The sequence below is a fragment of the Euprymna scolopes genome, chromosome 42, assembly GCF_053919585.1.
Source record: "Euprymna scolopes isolate OS-2025 chromosome 42, ASM5391958v1, whole genome shotgun sequence".
NCBI classification, from domain to species: Eukaryota; Metazoa; Mollusca; class Cephalopoda; order Sepiida; family Sepiolidae; genus Euprymna; species Euprymna scolopes.
In genome coordinates, this window is record NC_136523.1 from 48,773,041 (window position 1) to 48,787,584 (window position 14,544).

A 14,544-nucleotide genomic window follows, 5' to 3' on the forward strand; every position below is an offset into this window, starting at 1 on the left:
TGTAGCTACCGCTAGACGTCATATCCCTATTATGTTATGGTCCTGGATATGACCTTAAACTATATCCAATGGATTAGGCCACAGCTTGCGGGCTTTGGGGAGTGTTGAGCCACCCTTTAATTTCCATTGTTCCGAGGTCTACTCTGACCCGGAGTGGTAGTACCTATGTGTTAAATAGAAACCGACTTGAAAAAAAACTATATTCTATTAAAAAATTTCTTTAAAATCACTGGATTCGGCATTAAATAACTTGAAAAGGGTTGATATGCCGTAAAACCAAAAAAAAACAACCAACCAACCTATTATGTTACCTAGCATCATCTTTCATCTTGTGATGAGAAGCATTAGGCTTCGAAATACCATGTTATAAAAGTTTTACTTATCCTACACCCCTTATTGTTATATTGTTATAAGCACAGTTTTTTTTATATCAATAAATACTAACGCATACATTATTATTTATTTACATGATGTTAACGCTAAAAAAATATTCGAAGGAAATCTACATTCAAGAAGTTGCCTCATTTACATATTACATTAAAGAAAAATCTCTTTTAATAATTAGCTCCATGTTATTATTTGTTTATTGTAATAGAATTGTTTTAATTGTTCTATTTAGAAATATTATTTAAAGCTGATGTATTTCATTTATTTTTACTTCATATTTATTTTCAATTATTAAAAGACACCAGTTACCTTTACAAACGGAATTAAGTGTATTTATATAAGCGATGAGAGTTATTTCTCCGTTTAATTTTCATAGACGAACATGAATGTTTTATGCTTCCTTAAATCCAACGTTTGCTCCACTTTCAGGAAAATCTTAAGATGTTCAGGCATTCAACATATCTTAAATAGTATGTGACAGCACTATTCGGCTAGGCAATAATAAATATATGCTTGCGTGTGTATGTCTGCGTGCGACGCTTTATGAGCCATCCAAAAAATGGCCGCGCTTCTTTTTGCCTAAACGAAGAAAACAAAAAGAGTTCCTTTTATATTTCAAGAAGACATTTTTAGAGGATTGTGACGAACACGAACCCGGAAGAAGACAAGAAACGGAACTAATTATCAATTATCATAATAATGTGGTGCTCGTTTATTCATATTTCCGGTGATTTGCGTAGCCACCCAAAAAGGGGCTCTTTTAAGGAATATGCCCCTTTTTACTGGAATCAATTATTACTTATCATCTATCTCCCTATCTCCCTATCTAATAAATATATATATATATATATATATATATATAAATATATATATATATAGTGTGTATATATATATATATATATATATATATATATATATATATATATATATATATATATATATATATATACACTAAGGTTTTTTTTATTTTTTTTATTCAAAAGTAATGGACTAGTGAATTCAACGAGGTTGTTAGATAGTGCTCAATAAAAAGAGCTGATAATACTTGTTTATTGTTATATAAACATGCTCACATCCCGCTGCTACAAACAGCCACTTTATTGAAACAAGTGGCTGCTTGTAGCAGCGGGATGTGAGCATGTTTATATAACAATAAAGTATATATATATATATATATATATATATATATATATATATATATATATATATATATATATATATATATATAACATTCTCTGTGTGGCTGTGTTCGTTCCCTGATCTGATCTGAAGTCCATAGACTCGAAAACGGCTGGACCGATTTTCATGAAATTTTACACAGATACTTTATGTGTCTGGTAGTGTTCTTGGATAGGTTTTGTGTCGGAATTTCTTCACTAAGTATTGATAATCGATAATCGATAATATAAATAATCCGATGAAAGAAGGAACAAGCGATTTGGACCAAAATGAACACCTTAGACAACCTAAACGCATTTGTAAAAGTTTTATTACCACACAAGCTGAAAGCCTTGATATATAAAAGCAACAGTAGGTTCTTTGTTATGACAGAGGCGCATTCGAAATGAATGTTTCTGTTTAAAGCATAATTGAACCATGATACTTGACCTTTTCATTTTAAACTTAATTTTAAGGGATCATAACCGCACAAGCAATAAAGCCAGGCATATAAAATTAACAGTAGCTTCTTTGATATGACAGGAGCGCGTTCGAAATTAATGTTTCTGTTTAGAGCACAACTGAAGCATGATACTTGACTTTTGCATTTTAAACTTTAATTCAAGCCGTTATATACTAGGGGCGTGCAATAAGTAATGCCCCTGGCCCACTTTCCATAGCAGTAAAGCAACAAAACTTGGCACAGTTATTAGTCTTTCTCTACATAGGAACCATCCAGCGTTATGCATTTCTCCCATCGTTTGATGAAGCTCTGGAGACCGTTTTTGTAGAACACCCCAGGTTGGTCCTCCAACCACAACGTGACTTCAAAAATCAAGGCTGCATCATCTGGGAAACGCTTTCCTTTCAAAAACAACTTCATGGCTGGGAAGAAGTGAAAGTCAGAGGGTGCAAGGTCAGGAGATTAGGGAGGATGGGAGAGGATTTCATAACCACACGCCCGTGCTTCTGATCTGGCGACATGCGAATTGTGGACCGGAGCGTTGTCCTGCAGAAGGAGGGTACCTTTGCTGATCTTGCCCCGACTGTTGATTTTGATAGCTTCCCTTAATTTCCTCAAAAGTGAAGCATAATAGGCTCCTGTAATTGTGGTACCCTTTGCGAGGAAATCTGTCATCACTACTCCGTCCTGGTCCTAGAAGACCGTGAGCATGACCTTGCCAGCGGAGGGCTGCGCCCTTGCCTTTGGAGGTGGTGAGTCCAAGTTCTTCCACTGCATTGACTGGGCTTTGGTCTCTGGATCATACTGATGGACCCAGGTTTCATTCTATGTAATCAGTCTTTTGAAAAAAATTTGACTCATCTTCTTGGCACGTCTCCAAATTCATCTTCAAGCACTCGATGCGTTCTCGCTTCTGGAATGGTGTGAGCAACCTGGGAATCCATCTGGCAGACACCTTATGCATATGCAAATGGTCATGAATGATAGTTTCCACAGACCCTGTACTAATCTTGACATCTTGGGCTATTTGGCGAATAGTAGTGCGCTGATCTTCAAAAAATGGCAGCCTCAACTTGACGGACAGATGCCTCATCAATGGCAGAAGGGGAGCGACCAGGTCTGGGAGCTGTTTCCACAGACTTCCGGCCATGTTTGAATTCACGATGCCAGCGTTTTACAAGGTCATATGATGGGGCATTATCACCATAAGTTTCTTTCATTTCCTGAAAAGTCCCCTGTGGTGTGGGTCCTTTCAAATACAAAAACCGAATCACTGCTTGACATTCAACATGCTCCATTTCACACCTGACTCAGTTCAAACACCTGTAAAACAGAAAGCACAATTAGTTCAGAGCTGTAATTTGCCACATAACCCGTAGAGATATAAATCATTGCACATGCAAATTTTCAACTAGATCAGACAACTGGAAGTAGGTCAGGGGCATTACTTATTGCACGCCCCTCGTATAAAAATAATTTTATAAAATCAACAGTAGGTTCTGTACAGTGCCATGTAGACTACAATGTATTTTGAACTAAATCACTACGAGTGACATGTGGGCTTCCCCTGGTGCACCATGATGGGTCCCCAATTAGAGCAGTCAATCTATTAATTTGATTTAAAAATGGACGATTTCACCGATTTCGGTGACAATAAAAATATAGGAGTGTGAAACATCTCTTGATCATCATTCAATCCCGGGCAGCGTCGGGTCGCCCTGCTAGTATGTATTTAAAAAAATATACTTTTTTCATTCATTTAAAAATGCCTAGTCACAAAAAAAAAACATTATTGACACGGTCCTTTGATCTTTTTGCTAAAATCAAAGTATGGTAGCTGTCCTTCACAGCATCAGTATGATTTGACGTCAGAAGTCTTTATGCAATTATCTCACTTGAAAACATTTCCAAATACGGACGCATACAAACAGAAAAAGTGTTGCTTATATTGTAATTAGATAAACAACCCGGCGGACAGAGCCTATATAAAATATGCGATGTCGCATCTAAATCAGCTTACCAGTTGATACTCGATTAATGGCAGCTTTTAATAGGCTATACATATTATGCCTTTTTTTATTCCTCTAAAACACACTCGACACACAATTTAACGGCGTAATATGATTCCCTTGGGAAGACGGACTAATGGAATATTTGTTTAGTCGACAAAGCAGAGAGTTGCGTGACTGGGGTAATGGACTGAGGAATTGGCTGAACTATGAATATTCGAGGGCTTCCTTAGAAGTACAAAAGTAACCTTTTTTGCCTTCAACAATAACGAAGAGAAATATATACAGGGTAGAACGATAAAAGTGTCGCCTTAGAAAAGACGACATTATTTCATTTCCGTTTAATGAAAACCGGTTTTCTTTTTTTGTTGTTGCAGACCATCTACTAGTTGACCAGTTGTGTACGAATCCCAACGACTTTTCTTTCAATTAAAATTGAAGTGCCCCTGCAACCGAAAAAAAAAAAATAAAGCCGCGGTTGACGGGCTCGAACGTGAAACGCATAAAAGGGGAAAAAGGCAAAAATCTACGGGTAAACGCTTTTGCCCACACAGCCATGAGAACTTATGACGTCATAACGTTGCAAAATAAGCGTTCATTACGCGTGCGTGACTTGCGAAAAAAAGAGACGCGAGAAATCGACCGCCCTTCCAAAAAGTGGTTCACTTGACCCTCACAGAATGAATCTTTTTTTTTTTTCTAATTTTCACATATTATCCACCCGGGGCATTGCTCTTTAAGATGGTACCAGTTTTTTGCCGATCCAACGCGGATAACAAAAGTTTTTAGCAGACACAACAAACACAAACATACAGATGTTTGAGATTCATATACAGTGTAACGCGGATATAAGAAAAACGGATATAAGAGAGATTTTCTCTGGTCCCAAATTTGAGCCTGTGTAACCCGGATATAAGAACCCCCGGATATAAGTGTGACCCGGATATAAGAGAGTTGTATGAACCGGAGAATAAGTCTGGGTTACACTGTGATAGAGTACTAATAGAGATTTGGTATCTGTCTGTCTAAAACCGAAACTATACTATTACTTCTATCAACGTAATACTTCGTAATCTTGTGGGCGGTGATCTCTTCTCGTCCATACAACCACTTCTGTAGAGGAGAGATGTTGGAGGCTCGGCTGAGCTCCAATCCCTATTAACAGCAAGAACCCGTTTGGTTACAACCAAAGCGAAAAGCCTTCCTTCCTTTCGCACACACTCAAACGCACGCACACTCACTCCCTCTCTCTCTCTCTCTCTCTCTCTCTCTCTCTCTCTCTCTCTCTCTCTCTCTGCCACAAACTAAAAAGAACTTCTCTGTTTCTCTTCTAGAGCACTTCATCGATCACCGAAGTTAAGCATTGTTGAGCATGGTCAGTACTCAAACGGGTTAACATTTGGGAAATCTAGTGCTGTATGTAGTCTCCGCTTATCTCGGTATTGTTTGCAGTCATCCTTGCCATTGGAATTAAGCAGTTCCGACTCAGCAGAGGTGAGGTTGAGATTGCGCTACCTTTACTTTACACGCGCAGCCACACTTACAGAAAGTATCCATTGTATCTAAAGACTGAACGGGGGCGATGAGTGAATGAGTCTCACAAAAGTATGCGATTGGAGGGGGTCATATATTTACTAGTTACAATCATCACCGTCATCATCATCATCACCATATGAATCTGAAGATTCTGTCATTAGCATTGGTTTCCTCGATATATTTCTAGTCAGAATTCTTTTTTAGAAAGACATCGCGTACTTACGGGGAGGGGGGCACGAAAAGGTTGCCAACATCCTAAGTTAAAGTATTAGGTTGGTGCAAAAATAATATCGTTTTTGACGCCCAACTATATATATATAAATGACATTATTTTTGCACCAACCTAATAATTTATATGGAACGAACTGGATTCGAACTTGGAATACCCAGTTCGTGTCGTTAACCACATGACCACTGTCATCATTCAGCAGCCACAATATGGAAGCAAAGGTAATATCGAAAGAAAGAACAACAAAGTTTATCGGCACAAAAAATATTTATTGACATTAATTCATGCAGATTTTGTATTTGCTATTACAGAGCCTGTAATATCTCTCAAATAATTATCTATTGAATATTATATTGTACCTAATATATATAGTAGTGATATAAAAAGTTTTAAAAAAATAAATTGACTTGGGTGCCATCAGCTAGAATCGAAACCAAAACATTTTATGCTCCAGCCGCGTTGCCTCCCGATGTAGCTACCGAAAGATAGGTAAGAGAGATTTAATATTAAATGACTTGAAGAAATAAAGACTGAGTAGAATTAGAACGGTCTAAGCCAAAGGTTTCCAAAGTTTTGAACGAGGGAGGGGGGACATATTGCTGACATTTTAGAGCAACGCGGGTCAAAAAAAAAAAAAAGACCTAGACGTGTTTTATACTGTTTTACTTATTGGCTTTGCTTTTTAGCGAAATTCGTTCTCCAAAACCTTATTCTTTTAATCATTTTCTGAACAAAAATAATAATTAAAAAAAAAAAAAAAACAGATTAAAGACTTTGGCGGACCGGACTTGACCTGCCGGCCGTAGTTTGTAAACCCCCAGTTTAAGTGTATAGAAATTGTTTAATGTGTAAGCAATTAAGTAACCATGTTGTTTTACAGATGACGAGGCATGAGTTTATGTTTGCGTAAATTAGGTAGGCATTGCAAGCGTGTGTGTGTATGTGTGTGTATGTTTGTGCGTGTGTTTCTGTGTATATGCATTAGCTTGTCTTGATAGTTTTGCTCGTGAGAGAGTTTGCCTATGAACCTGTATGAGTGAGAGTAGCCCGTGTGATAGTATATGTGAACTTGTGTAGACGTGACGTCGATAAACTGTGTATTAGTGACCTGGCAAGGTGACATGGGGAGACAACCGAAGTACCAAAACTGAAACTGGTCCACAGGACACTATATACACAGATGTAAACAAATTTGAACATATTTTATTGGTTTGAAAATATAAGTTCTTTTTTTTTACCAATTCTCATAAAATTTTAACCATAGAATAATATTATAATCTTCAAAAAGCCTGCAAATTTTCATGTAGTTTTTTTTCCATAGAACCAAAGATATGAGCATTTCAATATTCAATTTGGCTACGAGTATAGATATATCCATATATAGATATACCACCATTTTTTATTTTAAAAGTCCCAAATCTCAGCGACTATAGATCAGACTTTAACAAACGAAGGCTCGTTGGAAAGATAATGACCTGAATTGTGTAGTGGGGTATGTGACATTTGCCCTTAAGGTCGCACCTTAAGGGGGTTATCCATCATCAAGAGTCTATTTTGACACTTTTTTATAGCCATAAAATGTTTCAATTATTTGTTTTTCTAGTTTTGCATATGAATTATCTGATATTTTCCCAAAACCTCTGGTCTTGACGGAGGATAGACTAAAACTTGCTGCTATGGTTTCAAATGATCTGAAATAACAGTAAGGGGAGACTTGATTCCAAATATTTCTCATATATTATATCTTTCCCCTATTTTTTTTGTTCCCATACATAAAGTAAATTTCACAGTGTATAAAGATTATTTGATACTGAAGATATTGATAATCATACCTAAAAAGAGGGGAGATATAACACATGAGAAATATTTGGAATCAAGTCTCTCCTTGCTGTTGTTTCAGATCATTTGAAACAATAGCAGCAAGTTTTAGTCTCTCTTTCATCAAGATCAGAGGTTTTGGGGAACAATATATATATATATATATATATATATATATATATATATATATATATATATATATATGAACTGCTTCATTTACTCACATAAAATTAATATACGAAAGTATAAATTTATGCATAAACTTTAAGTATTTACTTCAAAAGTGCTCAATACGTAGGTAGAGCTAGTTAGTTATAAAATATATATGGCGATTAAACTACACTGAATATTCCGCGTTTCATCCACTCTAGGATTCTTCAGGCTTTAGGCGCATAAGCCTGAAGAATCCTAGAGTGGATGAAACGCGGAATATTCAGTGTAGCTTAATCGCCATATATATTTTATAACTAACTAACTAACTAACTAACTATATATATATATATATATATATATATATATATATATATATATATATATATATATATATATATATATAACATTCATCCCAACGGGGGCATATTGCCACTTGAACGTAAGGTGCTACTAATTGGGACCATGCTTAAGAAAGATTTACAAGATGTTGGTTTACGTTGTATTTAAACTTCTGCATATCAGTATACTCAGGAAAGCAGGTAGTAGGAAAGGGAATTCCCAATTCTAGCTGTTCGAGGGAAGAAGCTATTAGAATAGAAAGTTTTCTAGCATTTTGGGACCTCAACAATGAAGGGGACCTCAAAAATGATTTTGTTGCCAAGCGGGTTTGTCGGACATATGATGTTATTGCTGTGCGCACATTTGTTTTTGTGTTTTTACATGGTGGTCACCACTTAGCTAGGCCCGGAGGCCACTCGGGGATAAGGGTTATTGCGTGTACAGTAATCAATGGGATAGTGTCGTAGTAATCGTTAGTATTGGAGATTTGATAAAGTGTCTTACTTAAGGGGCGGTTCATCAGGTATTTGTTTATGTTGGACTTGAAGACATCCAAGTTGTAGTCAGGTGGGAAACAGGCAAACGGAAAAGAGTTCGACAGGCGTGTACTTCTAAGAAAGAAGATTTGTTCATAGAATCTACGTCTTGATTTAGGCACAGATAAAGAGTGGGGAAAATTATTGACTTCGTAAATGTCTCTCGTTGCGGTTACCAAGAAATGTGGTTCAAGTCATTAGTTATTTTGTCACGTACGCACTTGGGTTAAGTCTGAAATGAAAAACACAAAGAGAGAAAGAGAGAGAGAGAGAGAGAGAGAGAGAGAGAGAGAGAGAGAGAGAGATTTGTGTATATTATTTAATTAATTGAAATGTTTATTAAGATGAGCATTATTTATTCATTTATTTATTGCGGACTATCATCCTCATCTTTTATTAATTGTTTCACGATGTTTCGCCCAAATAGTCCTCTGGCCTTGTTGCGACAGAATAGGAACTCCGAATCTCCTAACTGCATCCTCAGCAATTACTGCCTTTCATAGTTGTTGTCGTCTCACCACGTTTCCCTCGTTTATCTACGGTTCCATGTGAGCATTGTCTGAAGATAGCAGTTTCAATCTTACCCAAAGCCGACGAGAGGGCTAGTTGGCCAAAAACGTGGCGAGACGACAACAACTATGGAAGGCAGTAATTGCTGAGAATGCAATTAGGAGATTCAGATTTTCTATCTTGTCGCCGTAACACTCTCTAAACAGAGGATGGTAATGACATTCATATAGATTACACACACAGTTCATATTTATAACACATAGGAGATGCGAACTGAAGGAGGGGGATGTGTAATACAGTGCTTTTACATCAGAGGGGGAATCATTGCTGATAATGGAGGAGGCAGACACATTATTACTTGAAGGAGGTAATACAATGCTAGACAAAGCACATTTACCTTTTAGTTGTAACGATGACGAGACAAGTTTACAAATATATAGATGATACTTTATTCATACGAGCTGGATGATTAATGATTGTCAGGGATTCAAGCTTTTATGACTGTTAACTACTTCTAAAACTCGTATTGTTCATTCTTTTAACTGACATATTTAATATCCAGTTATTTCTAAAAGAACGAACAATCAACTGCATTCATAAATCAAATATCTATTTCTGCCATAAATAATATTTAGTTATTTGCGAGAACAATGACAATCGTTCTGCATTCCTAGCCTTTCAATATCTATTATCTTATAACACTTTCCTACTGGGTTCGATTCCAGCCTTTTCCTAATATAATTTTCAACTTATCTTGTCTTGCTTTTTTACTTACTAGGGTCTATCCCTTTACATAGTATTTTACCATTTCGGTCTCTGGCAAACTATCGGCAAATTTTGGGTCTAAACATTTTAATTTTGACATAAAGGGTATTCAGACATGCATCAAGCTTTTTAATAAGTTTTTGAGCGAAAATTTGGCTGCCAAGAGGTAAAACTTTAAAGGGTTGACCTTTGTAGACTCTACCAAATTCCTCGGCCAAGTTTGGGTCTAAACACTTGAAATTTTAGATGTAGGTTACCTGGACGTGAGTCAAACTTTTATATATATATATATATATATATATATATATATATATATATATATATACATAAAGTTATGAACAGTACATAGGGCCCGAGCAACGCCTGGCTGAACTACTTGTATATATATATATATATATATATATATATATATATATATATATATATATATATAGCCAGTAGAGTTTAGTTTCCTAGAAGTACATCCAATGAAACAACATGTGTCTACCAAAGAGTGCTCAATGAGTGAACAGAGCAGGTATATTAAATTTATTTATACAAACATTAATGGCTACATATGTGCATACATGTTTCTGTAATCACCCGCATTGGGGGACTATGTCTTCAGGCCAAGAATTACCTTCGAAAAGAGTTTTTGAAGGTAATTCTTGGCCTGAAGACGTAGTCCCCCAACGCGGGTGATTACAGAAACATGTATGCACATATGTAGCCATTAATGTTTGTATAAATAAATTTAATATATATATATATATATATATATATATATATGTATATATATGTGTATATATATGTATATATATGTGTATATATATATATGTATATATATGTGTATATATATTTATATATATGCATATATATGTATATATATGTATATATATATGTATATATATGCATATATATATGTGTGTATATATATGTATATATATATGTATATATATGTATATATATATATGTGTACATATATATTTGACACACTATGGATACCAACGTAAGGGTGCCTGCGCGTGAAACCTTTGTGGTAAGAAGTGCGCAATCTCCAACCCCACCTCTCCTGTGTCTACTTTGTTAAATACGAGGGGCATATGAAGGACAACTGGAAACAAATGCCGAGATAAGCAGAGATCATATACAGCACATAGAATTCCCAAATGGTCACCCATCAACAAGGCTCAAAGTTACTTAACGTCGGTGATCTGTCGAGAACCGGTGTGTCAACGCGATTAAGCCGTACTTTCCATCTACACACATATGTAAATTAGGTGAGGACGCCGAAAAAAGAGAGTCACACTTTCTCTAGATGCCCAAAGAGATATTAAGAAATATTTACAAGAGTCGCTGAATAAATAAATAGGTAAGACAAAGCTGGTGATTTGTTCAGTCAATTATGAATTAGGGCTTATTAAAACAAAACAGATTTCTGTTTAAATTTAAATCAATCCCAGAACTAACGTATATTTTAGCATATATTTTCTGTTATTAAAGTATATAAAAATACCTTAGGGAAACAAACGTTGATTTACTCACATTCAATATTACATATAAGCAGTCTGAAAATATACCTATGGTAAGTAAACTACACAGAGGTGGGCATGTTTCATTTCCGTTGGAAATCATCACCATTCTAAATTCTTATTGAGCATTGTTGAAGGAACTACTGAACAATATCTCCCGACCAGCAGTATAGGAAGTGATATAATTATCACTTCTTGCACTGATGATTGTGTTAGCACGAAACACTAGTATGCGTATGTATAAAAATAATTGTTATAATTGTAGATTTCGCCGTTCCATGCACGGAGTATTGTTGTCATATCTGGGCTGTGGCATCTCCCACTAGTTTCTCTTCGTGGGTATTCAAGTTTTAGTTATGCACGAAGTAACAGGCTCCTTCAGTATTTGACAGACTATGGATACTCACGTAGAGGTGCCTGCTAGTGAAATTTTTGTGGCAGGAGGTGCGCGATCTCTAACCACACCTCTCCTAATTCGACATTGTTAAATACCAGTGGCAAGTGAAGTGTATGTACAAGACGACTGGAAACAAATGCCGAGATAAGCGGAGAGCGCATACGGCGCCTAGAATTCCCAAATGGTCACCCATCTGGTACTAACCAGACTCAATGTTGCTTAACTTTAGTGATTTGACGAGAACTGGTGTGTCAACGCGATTATGCCGTATATGCACGAAGTATGCATTCTAAACAAACAAATGCGAAAGTTAAATTCATTTCTTGCACAAACGACAAAGCCAAAACGTCCTGCTTCCATTCAATTCAACTTTACACAATAGACACATTATCTTCTTTATATCCTGCGTTATGTATACGTAATATCTATCGTTAAGCTAATTAATTTGCATATTGTTTTTTAAGAACGTCTTATTAATTAATATTTGTTATTGATTTTTTTTTTTTACTTCAGTGATTGCAATAAATATTTTTGTTTCCCAATATTATTTTATTCCGTAGGTAAATATTAAGCCTTCTGTTTTTTTTTTGTTTGTTTTTTTTTTTTTTTTACTATAGTCAACAAAACAACAAAAAAGATTTAAAAAAAAACAAAAAAACTAAATAACAAATGAATGTTATCAAATGCAAGATAAGTTAACCTTCTGCCGACTTGGATAAGTATTCTTTGTGTTTTAACTTATTTTAAAGCGTTTATTTACGTTGAAACAAATATAGTGTCAAATCTATTGACTTAGAACAAAAATGGCGGTTTTGTTGAAACCATTTAGACCCCCCGATAATCGCTCAAAAATCGAAAAATAAACAAAATACAGGTAGAACAGTATATTTTTGCACGATTGGTCACATTTATTGGATGGGTTTCTACTCGTACTTTGTTTGTTAGTAGCTAACAAAATTGCATTTTATTTAATAAGTTACACTTGCGGTATTTAGATTAACATCAATCGTAGTGGTAATACTATATTATCGTGAAATTTTAGCATAAGTCGTTTAGTGGATTTTCGGGAATTTCCGGCAATGGCCGGTGACATTTTCTGAAGCTTGAAAAAATAAATTGATTACAGATTGGCATTGCTTTAATTGACTTACCTTCGTAATTTATTTGTGGAAGGAGCGAGGTGCCGTATCCCGTGAATGGTCGCCTCGTTGCAGTAGTGGAACGCAATGTCCTGGATAGTTGGATCAGCTGGCTCTTTTTCCTCAGCTGTTCCTGGAAGTATTTGTCGAGCCGGGTCCAACTTGGACCAAAAGTTACTATACGTGTTCTGATAAGCGCCATTGTGTTCCTTCTGTTGGTCATGGGTGTCCAGCCTGGTCACCAAAGTGGGGTTCCGACGCCAGTGAGTCCTGATGACGGAAAAAATGGACGCGTCTTTCTTAGCCTCCATGTTATTTTTTCTCTTTTTTCTTTCTGTCTTTTTTTTTATTTATTTATTTTTTTTTTTTTTAACGGAAACGTCCAGTGGACGCCTGTGCGTTCACCTTGTTCGATTTTACGTATCCCGGTTATATCTCAGCTATTTCATCAATCTCCACGTCGCTTGTCATAAGAGTATTCAATCCCAAATAAGAAACAAGCAGATTTGGTACACGATCTATCTCGCAATATAATTAAGGGGTGCTATTAGCATTCTAAACGTGGTCCCTTTTGTGAATACGTGATTCTAGAGATTAGAAAAAAAGATAATTTTTATATACAGGCAAGGCACCGCTTATCAAGGCCAGGAGGCCACTCGAGAATAAGGGTTAATGAATGCCAGGTGGTCGATAAGACAACATCGTAATATTCGTTAGTGGTGGAAATTGAGTAGAATTTAATTTTTATGGAAATATCTCCAAACAGGGCATAAAATCACTTAATGTAAGACGCTAACAAGAACGAATAATGATCATCGCAAAGACACGAGATGCCTATTGACCTTAGTCTTGAAAAGACCAAAGTTAAAAGTAGGCGGAAAATAGTCAGCGGGAAGGGAGTTTAACAAGCATGCGGTTCTTTGAAAGAAATTACTGGAATAGGAAGCCGTATTCACAATGAGGTATCCAAACAGCGAATTGATGGAGACCACTAGACCCTAAACGAGCTGGAACAAAAGAAGCAGGGAATATATCAGACAATTCTGAAGAACAACATACCATAATAGTATTTATAGAAAAGACTGAGACTAGCAACATCACGTCCGTAAGAGAGAGAGAGAGAGAGAGGTTGCAGTTTAGGGAAATGCTCAACATGTACTAGACTTGAAAGCTACCATGCTGTAGTTAGCTGGGAAGCAGTCTCGTGGTACAGTGTTCCATGGGTGGGCAGTTCTAAGAAAGAAACTTCACTCATGTAGTGTGCGTTTAGCTTTAGGCATAGATAGAGTGTAGGGAAAATTGTTGACAGTGGTTGTTACTAGACAAGTGCTTGTTGTGAATGTTTTTGTGGAGAGGAGGGAATTGTTGACAGTGGTGGTAGTTAGACGAATACTTGTGAATGGTTGCAGAGAGTATAGGAAATTGTTGACAGTGTAACGCCGGAAAGAAACAAGATTAAAATATAGTAACTTGTTACTCGAAAGTGTATCAGACCTGCTGTTATTATCCACGTTAATATGTAATTATAATTCATCCCAACGTTCTAAAACAAAGTTTCGCAACCATATAGTTGTGTCACTTGAATTAAAAACAC

The 14,544-nt window shown here is 36.1% G+C and overlaps 1 protein-coding gene across 1 annotated transcript in view; it reads right to left on the bottom strand.

Moving 5' to 3' along the window:
• LOC145267215 (acid-sensing ion channel 2-like) overlaps positions 1-13,966 on the bottom strand; it is a 53,363-nt gene extending 39,397 nt beyond the window's left edge. The window contains exon 1 of the mRNA XM_080123277.1: positions 12,963-13,966. Within this exon, the coding sequence (XP_079979403.1) occupies positions 12,963-13,261 (299 nt within the window). The 5' untranslated portion in view covers positions 13,262-13,966. The remainder of the gene's footprint in view (positions 1-12,962) is intronic.
• Between the last annotated feature and the right edge of the window lie 578 nt (positions 13,967-14,544).